Source organism: Ochlerotatus camptorhynchus, unplaced genomic scaffold, assembly GCF_037179485.1.
Source record: "Ochlerotatus camptorhynchus isolate MF236.1 unplaced genomic scaffold, CSIRO-AGI_Acam_v1.1 ptg000105l, whole genome shotgun sequence".
NCBI lineage: Eukaryota > Metazoa > Arthropoda > Insecta > Diptera > Culicidae > Ochlerotatus > Ochlerotatus camptorhynchus.
Window position 1 is genome coordinate 3,963,344 of NW_027040595.1, and position 12,034 is coordinate 3,975,377.

At 42.3% G+C, this 12,034-nt stretch overlaps 1 protein-coding gene across 1 annotated transcript; it reads right to left on the minus strand.

Annotated features, from left to right (window-relative positions):
• Positions 1 to 7,235: 7,235 nt before the first annotated feature.
• eIF3l (eukaryotic translation initiation factor 3 subunit l) lies at positions 7,236 to 9,267 on the minus strand. The gene is made up of 2 exons (XM_065219518.1): positions 9,125 to 9,267; positions 7,236 to 9,020 (listed from the first exon to the last, which is right to left on the minus strand). Exons 1-2 carry the CDS (start codon positions 9,152 to 9,154, stop codon positions 7,434 to 7,436), a joined length of 1,617 nt encoding a protein of 538 aa, XP_065075590.1. The 5' UTR covers positions 9,155 to 9,267; the 3' UTR covers positions 7,236 to 7,433.
• Between the last annotated feature and the right edge of the window lie 2,767 nt (positions 9,268 to 12,034).

Sequence of the window (12,034 nt, forward strand, 5' to 3'; positions counted from 1 at the left end):
CCCACACTCCCTATATCTTGCTCCACTTGGTCTAAGTATTTAGCTCGCTTGAGCTCCCCTGCCTCTTGTACAGGTCACATTTGAAGCAAACATCATCTTTGTTCCATTGTAATGTAGTGTTGTATTCTCACAAAGTATTCCGCCCATTGTTCCCTTCCAGCTTTGGTGACTTTCCTGATACTCGGCTCGCCAGAGTTGCGACATATACCTACCCCGTCAAATATGGTCTCAAGGACGCGTCATAATTATGTTTGTAATAAAAAGAGCTTGGTAGCCCAGGGGGAGGTTGTTCATTGAAACTTCCGGTCCGCTTCGTAGCATAGTGCTTGCTAATTTGTTTATTTGTTTATTTGTTATGGTTGCATCAACAGACTAGAAATAGTCCCAATGATGTGTTGTAAAAAAGTACAGATTATACAGACGACATACATATACTACAGTTACTACAGTTACAAACGAAAATAACTTGGAAAGCATTGTCAAGTTACTAAAAATTTATAAGTCTTAAATTTTACACTTAGCTGTTGGGTATCAAGCGCCTTCGGTCAGCAAAAAAGGCAGAGAATCTTCGGCGAAGCATATTCCGTGTCAAGTGGAAATCGAACATCGACGCTACTCGGTTGAACACTAGCTGCAAGCCGTAAATAGCGCTCCCTATGCTATAATTAGTTCGAAGAAGTGGAAGTCTCAGCATAAGACTGTTGCGTAGTGATCGAGGTTGAACATTAATGTTCACTTGTTGCAGAATTGCTTCGCAGTCAATTCTTCCTTGCAGAGTATCGGCGACGGTTAAGGCTCTGAAAACATCTCTTCGGATACGTAAGGGCTCGATATTGATCAATTGGCAGCGATTCTCGTAGCTTGGAAGACGAAGTGGGTATCTCCAAGGCAGCTTACGGAGCGCGAAGCGAAGAAAACGTCGTTGAACAGATTCAATTCGCTCGGCCCCAGTATTGTAGTTCGGGCTCCAGACAGCAGAGCAGTATTCCAACGTAGATCGTACGAGAGAGCAATAGAGCGATTTCAAGCAGTAAATGTCCGTGAAGATCTTAGTAATCTTGAAGACAAAGCCAAGCGTTCTGGACGCTTTGTCGACGACATACGATATATGGTGTGAGTATGTCAGCTTTGAGTCTAGAAAAACGCCTAAGTCTTTCACGCAGTGCACCCGTTCGATAGTCGTGCCTAGTAGTTTGTAGTTGAAAATAATCGGTTGTTTCTTGCGTGAGAAAGTAATAACTGTACACTTAGCTGGGTTGACCACCAGTCGGTTTAGACTACACCAGTCAGCAAAGATGTCAATCTGATTTTGGAGAGAACGGCAGTCGGCGAGTGAGCGGATGCGCAGAAAAACTTTCAGATCGTCTGCAAACGATAATCGTGGCTCTGTGATAACATGGTGAACATCGTCGAAGTAGAGGAGAAATACCAATGGTCCCAGATGGCTGCCCTGAGGTATACCGGACTTTGCGCAGAAGCTTGCTGAGCGACAAGTACCCAAAGTTACTGTCAATTGGCGCTCCGTGAGGTATGAACGAAACCATCTCAAAAGATTTCCACCGATCCCTAGCCTATCAAGCTTAGCGATCGCAATTTCGTGGTTCAGCTTATCGAAGGCTGCCGTAAGATCTGTGTAGATAACGTCCGTTTGGGTCCGAGCAATCAAACTGTCTGTGATGTAAGACGTTAGGCACAGCAGGTTCGTAGTTGTGGAACGCCCAGTTATGAATCCGTGTTGATCTGTACTTAGATATTGTCTGCAATGCGCATTTAGGGACTCTATGACAACCAATTCAAAAAGTTTTGATACAGCACTCAGCGATGTGATTCCCCGGTAGTTGTTTACGTCGCGTTTGCTTCCCTTTTTATGAACAGGAAACATATCCGCAGTCTTCCAGCAAGACGGAAAGATGCCGCTGGAAAGAGAGAGCTGGAATATGCGGCGCAGTGGATCTAAAAGACAAGTGATGTTCTTTTTAAGAATAATCGACGGAACACCATCGGGTCCAGCCTTAGTTGAAGTCTTAAGTTTAGATGCTGCTCTAGAAATCGTATCTGTAGTGGCTTCGACCATGCTGAGCGTTTGGTTGATCAAAGGAACATTACTGGCCGCGGAAGTAATGATATTAGCGGAGAGTTGCTCGGCTACAAACACACTAGCAAATTTGGCTGAGAACAGGTTGCAAATGTCTTGTTGATTTCCAGCAGTTTCACCATTAAAAATCATGGAAGAGGGTAAGCCGACTTCCCTGCGTTGCTCATTTACGAAGTTCCAGAAGGATTTCGGGTGTGATTTTAGCCGCCGTTGAATCCTCCTTTGATAGCGTTGAAAACAGAGACGACTTAACCGCTTATACTCGTGGTTGAGTCTGACATAGTAGCATTTCAGTGGCAGTGTGCGGAGCTTAGTAAATCTTCTGAGAGCAGCCTTCATAGTTCTTTTCAACGAGCGAAGATCTTTCGTCATCCACGGGACGCGAGAGTCGATATGGATGATCTTTTTGGAAACGTGTCTGTCAATGACATATGCCAAGACGTGAGAAAAGGTTTGTGCAGCAATGTTGACGTCTACAGGATCTAGAATATGCTCCCAATCTAGATTAGACAGCACATGGACGATACTGCAATGGTCAGCTCTACGGAAGTCATATGACACAGCGTTTGGAGTGCTGGTGAAATCATGGACAATATTATTTTCGATCACGATAACTAAAGCAGGGTGATGATGCACTACCTTGACTAAAGGTTCGGGTGCCGTGGAGAGGAAAGGAGCTGTATCACGAGCACTCACAAAGCAGAGATCCAGGGTGCGGTTGTTTTCATTCAACAGGCCATTGATTTGTGACAGAATTGCGGTACTATAACTGTCCAGGAGCTGGATGGTTCCTACGTGGAAAGATGAACGCTCGTGATCAGGACAAAAGAAACCACTATGGGTTGGAGTCCATGCAATGTCCGGTAGGTTAAAATCGCCAAGAACAATAACTTCGTCGGAAGGGCCTGCTTTGTCTGAAGCGGCCAAGACGGATCGACAATGTGCGTCAATAAGCTCCAAGTCACGGGTTCGATCTGGAGGAATGTACACTGCACAGAGAAGCAATTGACGATCACCAAGTTGAATAGCCACCCACATTTGTTCAACCCTGTTCCAGGAATCGTCCTCGATAACTTCTGCTTTCAGCTTGGAATTAACTGCGATAAGGACGCCTCCCCCAGTAGTTTTCCTACTATTATTCGTGTTTCGATCGCAGCGAAATATTTCGTAGCCAGCACCAAAGACATAGTTTGAAATGGTTCGATAATTGAGCCATGTTTCGGTCAAAACTAAAATGTCGTAGCAGTGATCCATGACGGCCAGATGATAATCTTCCACGAGGCCGTTCATTCGGGAACAACGGAAGGTTCAGCGTGTAGTTGCATTTGGGAGCTGGTAGATGTCACTTGACGGAGGAAGGATGTTCGAGTAGGGTCGCTGGAAACCAAGATATTTTCAGGCGATAATATATTCGTCGGTTGATCATACTTGCCAATAACAGGAATGTGGAAGACCCCTTCTCCCATCTCAAACGCAGGGCCGGGAAGCTAAGAAGTGCCAATTGGTAACCCACTGATTACCTGACGATCGGCCGAATTTGGAAGACGTCTGTATTGAATTGTCTCACATTGTAATATTCCGCCCACTATATCACAATCAATTGCGAGTAGCTGAGCGGAATGGAGACAAGGAAAGCATTTGGTACAGGACCAAGTCTCTCCCGGCTGGCGCCAAAACAATGAACCTGGAAGCAACTGGATCAAGTTGTCATGGGGCACGAAACGATCCTGTTGCATGGCTTGGAGCTGTTGCAATCGAGGAAGGGGGGGTTGGTGCTAATGTTTGATTTGTTTTTGTATAATTTCAGGTGTTAAGGTGGCTCGCTGACTCTGGATAGTGGGTTTGACGGTGGTTCAGCAAGAATAATATTGAGACATACGGGAATGCAACAAACGTGTCAAATTAACTGCATTGGTAACGAAAACACAGAGGAGCGTATCAAATCAGGTTGGTCAACGTACCAAAATTCGAAACTTCGATTAAAACGTGGAATCTGTGCAGCACCAGTGGAGAACACTCAAAAGCTACAGGTCTAATCAACCGCTGCCTGCGGTATATAACTTGTGGCTGGTGGCCTCACAAATGGATCTGAGATGTAAATGTCATCAGAAGCCGATAGCAATAGAAACGAAGTCTGCAGGCAAGCGTTTGATTATGAATTAAATCCGCCAGAACATCGCAGCAAAGGCAAATACTAAGGCGACGGAGCGTCAACAAGTAAATTAAGCAAGCCGATAGGAATTTGACTTGGACCCAGGTCAAGCAGCTGCCCAGAATGGAAGTCTTTCACGTTGGCCCTGTGCACCTCTGGATGTTTCCAGGTATTTGAGTACGACGACGATGGACGTTACCCCTTGGAACGGAATGAAAGCGAACAAACTTGATGTTGCACAACAAGCCAACGTTTTTTATTTTTTCAGCTGAACAACAACATCCTCTATCTCTCTTCTTTATTCTTTTAATCTCTTACTATCCCCTAATCGGACGCTAGTGGGACCAAAAAGCCTGCTAGTGAAAGGAAAGTCGTTATGCTATACGTTATGCTATACGGGTAATTTCCGTAGGTTCATGCCTGGCTTAAGTTCAGATCGGTAGGCAGTAGCCTGCCAGGGTGTGAACTGAGCAATAACAATAACAATAACAATAAAAAGAGCTTGGTAGCCTGGTGGCGACCGATTTTGCTTACTGAATAAGAGTTCTTGCAATCCCTTGTTTCTTCACTTCTTCAGAGTTCTTGCAATCCCTTCTTTCTTTTCTATTTTTTTTTATAAAAAAACGAGAAAAAAAATGAAAAAAAAAATATAAAATTCTTTGCACAAATGTTGACTACTTTTCTTGAGGTTCTAGAAGAAAAAATCTCAAAATAATGTTTTATTTCAAAGTTCGAATGGTAGTAAACGTCATTTTAACTGCTCGAATGAAGTGTTTAATTCAACGGCGGATCACAATTCCGAGCCCCCCATTGCACTTTCGATTTTTATTGAAGCCCCCATGTGGATTTGCGGGTGAACTTTAATGTTTGTATGAGAAAATATATGGAAAACAGAACGAACCTATTCAGTTGCTCGTCAAAATTTCATAAATTGCTCAAAACTATGCAGAACAACTTTGTTGAAGACTGCATATCGATTTGACTTATATGCTAAAAGTTCGTGCTTAAAATAGTTCGAATCAATTTTCGACAAAGCTATTTTGCATAGTTTTCCCGATTGTACGACTGACTGAATTATTCACTGCCTCGTGAGCGAAGGCAAGCGGTGTGAGTGACTGAATGGTTTTGGTGGCTCTTTCATTGCCTCGTGCTTTACCGTTTGGTACATACGGTCTAGATAGAACAATGAATTGAATAGAGCAGTGCTTTCACACTCAGCCTAAGCAGTCAACGCTGTGGCCCGAAAAGGTTCAGCAGCTGCATGATGCCGTAGCTGAGCTTAGCAAAATAAAGTTGATAATTTTTCGACTAAGCCACAACGCACCCAATCAGTGAGTGTTACTCCAGTTTGGCCCAGACCTAGGCGCGTAATAGAAATGTGACACAGTAGGAAGAATTGTTAGTTTGTTTACTAAAATGAACTATGCCCATTTTGTTATGGCAAGTTTTGCTATTAGAAATGCTCCTCGTGTTTATTAGCGAAATTCACATCAAATGTTGATTAATTGCGTTGGAAATCAGTTGGGCACGGCATTTGTGACCAGCATACACCTTCTGGTCGTATGAAGTAAGTCAAAAACTGCCCGAATCCGTCCATAATTTTTATTTTTTTTTTATTTTCTGTATGGCAAATTAGTGAACTTTTCGTGAACATTAACGGCAAATAACTTACCAACACTGAGAAACCGTGAGCTCCTGACCACCTGTGATATTACCCGCCTACACCGAAAATAGTTTTCATGTAGCTACCATTGGAAACGCAAATGATTTTCATCCATAAACAAAATTAATGGAATTCATCTGAATTTCACGTAACATTTATGCGATCGATTTTTAGCTATGTGATCACATGAAAGCTATGTGAAATTCACATGGTTTTCATCCATTAGAGATGTGATAAATTTTTTGAGTGTAGGGCTAAGACTTATAGCGAATTCGTTTATTAGCGGGGTTAACACCAGTTCCAACCCAGTGCGAAACGGAACTTTTTGTCAGTGTGAACCTCAACCTGAGCTAGGTTTTAAAAACAAACGAGCAAACTGACGTTTGTCAGAAAACAAGCAGACCCAATCTTGATACCCGATCCAGGTTGGAACTGAATAATAAACGAATTCGCTATGAGTGTGAAACGCCGTGGAAGACCGCCTTAATAAAATTCAAGCTGAACATTGCATTAGGTCCTAATTAACATTGATCGATTCTCTTCGTCGACTTTCTATTTCGTTAATAACTTGAGCACATAACCGTTTCTTGTTGTGTTTGTCGTATTAAATGCTAGATAAAAGCTTCTTTTATCGATCTGTGTGCTGAAAATAACTGGGAATGTCTTTACATGGCCGTGGGAATACAAAGAGAACATCGACGAAGAGAATCTGTCAATGTTACTTAGGACCTAATGCAATGTTCAGCTTGAATTGTTATGGTTATTTTGCTTAACGACGTGTTCGGTGTATCATCCAAACCATTTATGGCATAGTTCTATTATTTGGGTTATCGTTCGTTTATGGTATTTTTTTATTAGGACGACTCGATATTGATATGCCAATTGCAAAAGGAACGAAGACAATTCGACAGTGAGCATTCATAAGGGCGTATACGCGATGATCGATTCTCTTCATCGATTTTCTCTTTTGTTAATCACTCGCTAGATTTAACGTTTGTCGGTGCGTTTGCTGTTGTTTTTGATAGCCAATGCAACCTGTTACAACTCTACATTGAACAAATTCTACAAAATTGTTTCGCTTAGCTGTAGCAATGCTAAGAGAAAATCGATGAAGAGAATCGATCATCGCGTATACGCCCTTATGCATGCTCACTGTCGAATTCTCGATGAACTAGTTTTTACTGTTAAGAAGCGTCGACTATGAAGTCGAATTTCTCTCAACAGTTTTACGTATGTTGGAAATTGGCAGATAATTCCCGGCTTCAAAAATTATGTCGTGTGCTAAGATTTTTACGGGTGTGATTTATGATTCAAAACGCATTTAATCCCGTAGGAAACCTATCTTCTTTTTTTATTTGTTACTTTAGTAATAGGTTACAACTGCGTAATATGTAGAATAATGAATGCACAAACACTTCCAAGCGTTCTCGATCAAGATAGATACTTTTCGAATAAAACTTTCTTTTTATTTTGTCCTCTTAGTTATCTTACTGCAATCGCAAAATGTTCACACGGTTCTATTTTCACTTCAAGTTGTGCAGACGACGGTTCAAATCTTCAAATTTCATAATCTTGCGGATAAAGAAGTCTCCATAGCGGTGCGATACCTTCGTGTCGGCAATGTGAATCATATCCTTGTCGATGTAGAAGTCCAACTCCGAACCGGACTGGAACTTGCCCTCCAAGCCGCTGGCGCCTTTAGTCCAAACGATGTTCTTCATCTTATGCTTGAAGCATAGCAGATGGGTTAACAGATTTTCAATCTTCTGCTCACCGATTTCATCCTGGGGAATGTGATCCATGAACGAGGCCAGCTTCAGCAACGGAAGAGTGGTGTACAGTTTCAAGTAAGAGCGGATCGTAGGCAACTCCTGCTGTTGGCGGACTTCATCCATGAAAACGTTGGTTTGATGTTCCAAAGCTTCCTTCACATAATCGTCGACCGCTGCGTCGGATGGGGGTGGTACAGGAGACACAAATTTCGGGCAGGCAAACACGAAGAAATTGCGGAAGGTATCCAAATCACCACATTGCATCTTGTACATGTTATCGTGGTAGTTCTTCTCGCGGAGTACCTGTTGAATCGATTCATCAATGCACTGTGGGTGCAACACCAGGCAGATGGCCAGCAGGTGGTACATCTGATCAGTCTGCTTGTTGATCTGGTCATTCTGGTAGGAACGAGCGCTATACAACTGCTTGGTACGTTGAATGTACAGCAAAATCGACGAGAACGTACGGATTGCATCAGAGTAGCGCCTCATCATCATGTAAGCGAATCCAACGTAGTAGGAAGTCGAGATTTGACAAGCCGGAATATGTGAGTATGGACTCTTCTTATGAATCTCGATTGGTTCCAATACCTTAATAGCCTGATGATAGTCACCCAGCAGTGAATGTACACGCAAAAGCCCAACCAAGCTAAAGTAGCCCAACATCTTGTAGAACGAATGGCGTCCAAACTCGCCGGCTACTTCTTCCGGGTCCCGTCCAGCTGCAGCAGCTTCCAGCTGATCCTTGATCTTCGACATCGATACCAGCGAGTGGAGAACGTTCAGAATACACAGGATATTCCAGACCTTGCTATTGTTGTTCAACAGCATGTCCATTTCCTCTTCGGACTTATCTGTTAGCCTGGCACGATATTGGGCAAAGTTCTGGAACTGGTAGACAAACTCATCAATCAACTCCCACAACCAAATATCGGGCAACTCCAGCTGCACAGGTTCCTTCGAGGGCAAAATGTAGTTGAAGAAGTTGCAATAGTTGTAGAACGAGTTCAACCGCTGTTCCAGAGATGGGCCACCCTGGATTCTAGCGTGGAGATGACGATAGTACAGCTCCTTATACAAGATCATGAACAGACTATCATTGTCTACCAGATGAGCAACTTCATCCTCGCTGGGCCAAGCCTTCTTCTCGAAATGCTGCTCGCTCAGCTTCGGGAAGGTATTCTCATACAAGTTCTGGATTTCATACACAACCCCTCCTTTAATGACACTGCAGAAGTACACCAGGAACTTTTTCACATCCTCGTGCATTGGGAAGTACGATCGGTCGTACAGGGCATCATCGGCGTTCCCAGTATCGTAATTGTAGTCATCGTAGCCCTTAAACAAGTGGAAATAGGTTATGTTTCGGGAATTTAATTTTGGAAACGGTAAACATAGAAAACTATTTCATTTCTCGATCGGAAAACACACCACGGACTTACCTCTTCAGCATAGTTTTCATTTGAATACATTTTTGCGACCAGAACGGACGGTTTAACCGGAAAATTTCGGAAAATATCACCCAGGAAAATCAGACACGCAGCAAAGCAATCTTTACGTGCAGTTGAAGAGAGGACAAGCGAGAAAGTTTCTGCGGTGAACGCTGTCAGTCACAGTTTCGAGCTGTCAAGTTCAGGTTTGATTAGCGGGAGAGGGATTTCGGTGCACTCGGTCGAGGGATAGGAATATTAATCATTTCATTCAAGCAGTTATTGCTGATTGCATCTGAAACAGGGCTGCTCCAAAAATGTGATAAAAGTGCACGTTTTCGTCAAATCTGTCGTTTTTGGGAGCACTTATTTCATGCAGCATGGAATAAGCAACAATCAATACGAAACTAACGATTTTAAATTGGCTCACCACTTTAGTAGCCTATTGGTCCCAAGCAAACGATTAACGTACCCTATTCTAGTTGAAATTCTATTACTACACTATGTTTGTTTTGATTCGCTATGAAAGTTTGACAGATAACATCAGGGGTGTGTGGATTCATGCAGAACATGCAGGGGTGAGTGAAATAGCTTGGGACTGCTTGGGACCGTTGTTCTGGTACTGAGTGAGCCAAAAATAATAATGATTTTCTTCGGGACCCAGTGGTCTTAGAGTTACCCTAATAAAATTGTTATGGTTATTTTGCTTAACGACGTGTTCCGGGTATCATCCAAACCATTTTGGGAATAGTTCAATCATTTGGGTTATCGTTCGTTTATGGTATTTATTTATTAGGGTACCTCTATGGAATAAGTGTGTATTCGTGAAATTTTACTTGAAGATATTTATTGGCTTGCAAAATAAAATCGATCGACTTCGCACCGCAGGCTTCCAGTGCGCGCGCTACCGTATGCGAGTCGCAATACGAATAGTCTCATAGTCATAGCAGTCTCATGCGCAAGAGATTTGTAGTACTCTGTTTCTCTCTCATCAGTTTTGTCGCATCTCACATTCTCATAATGTCTGTATGTCGCACTGTTTTGTAAGCACAGCACATTTCCGGATGTATGCGTTTCATGAGAACGAGTATCATGTGACGTCGCGTGAGGCGAAGCTCATGCGCTTTTCTCAATGAGACGTCGCTAAGCGACGTCTCAATGCGACATCGAAATAACAAACTCAACTGGAAGACCAACTCGTGTTCTTGATGTGGGAAAAGTGTTGTTTTGTTTTGAAAACGATGGAAAGCAACCTAGCTACTACACTCTTATCGAACATGGAGAAGAGGTGTCAGATGGCTATGACCAACAAAGTTTTTCTAGCCGCAATTTTCGTTGACTAAAGGATTAACTTGAAAAATAGCCCATTCATAACGAACGAAGGAAGAGATGTGGCTTTGGTAAGCGAAATGTACAATCAAGCTGTGGTTTATTTGCTCGTTTATATGCTTTTTTTCAATTTCACCGAGGGTCCACGGTACTAACACTAGGACTTTTTGGAAATCTGTTGTCGCAAATTGATTGTTTCAATTCAGCATCATGGTGGCTGGTACACGCAAACCAAAAATCTATTACAATGAATGTTAGTTCCATTTTCTATCATCCTCTGTTCATGAACATCGCAGCGAATGTTAGAAGTTGACTTTGCAGGCGATGTAATGGTTTTTTGCCTTTTTTATTTCGTGTTCTGTCTGTGCTTTCACCTACACAAGCAAGCATTTGCCTTGATTTTTATGTATAACATGATAGAACGACGCACACCCTTGCCTCGAATCTCTCCAGCAGAAAAAGCATATACGAAGTCGAGTGTGAGAGGAAATGAGCGCTTCTTGTTTGCTTTTAGGCTATCCTTATTCAGAAGCACGGAGAGAGCAGTGGAGAAAGCACAGGTCTGATAATCGCAACGTTCGTTGTTGTTCGAGTCCAGTCGGCAACCTTTTTCCTATTTTTTTTCGACATAATTAATTTACCTCACTAATACCAACAATCAATACGAAACTAACGATTTTAAATTGGCTTACCACTTTAGTAGCCTATTGGTCCCAAGCAAACGATTAACGTACCCTATTCTAGTTGAAATTCTATTACTACACTATGTTTGTTTTGATTCGCTATGAAAGTTTGACAGATAACATCAGGGGTGTGTGGATTCATGCAGAACATGCAGGGGTGAGTGAAATAGCTTGGGACTGCTTGGAACCGTTGTTCTGGTACTGAGTGAGCCAAAAATAATAATGATTTTCTTCGGGACCCAGTGGTCTTAGAGTTACCTCTATGCTAATACACTCTACATTTTTCGGTCTCCAATTTTCTTGCAATGGACCGCAGCTAGGTATATCGCATCCTCGGTTCAGGCGGTCTCCACTTACATCCTCTGATGATGAATCCCACATAATTGTAAGCGAATCTTACATCCACCGGTTGGGTGTATGAACTATCCTGTAAGTATCCACTGCTGCCGTGGTAAGTTTTGTTGATTGACAGGTATTCAATACAATTCCTGAAGCAAGAAGCTTAGCAACAATCCGTAATACAGATATGACACAACTTTTTCCTAAATTTATTACATTAACCTTAATCCAGCATTTCGTACCTACGTACACTGTGGTGCAAAGTTGATCGGACAAAGGTTGTTTTCATACAAACTAGCCAAGTTTAACATGTTGTAAATGTGTTCTGTTATGATCAATTGAGTTGAAATTTTGACGCAAAACTACAAATATGTTGAATTTCACGTGTAAGAAATACCAAATTTTTTGAAGCACCTGCTGGAAGGTGATAATAAAAATAAAATTTGTGCATAGCTGATCGGACAAAGGTCAACGGAAAAGCAAGTTTTGAGTCAAAATATCAGCTCAATGGATCATAACAGAACAAATTTACAACATGTTAAACTTGCTTAATTTTTAAGTGTAGACTTGT

Coding starts and splice junctions, on each gene's coding strand:
- eIF3l (XM_065219518.1), bottom strand. CDS start 9,154: ATGTATTCAAATGAAAACTATGCTGAAGAG. Junction 9,021..9,124: donor ATGAAAACTATGCTGAAGAG/GTAAGTCCGTGG, acceptor CACTTGTTTAAG/GGCTACGATGACTACAATTA.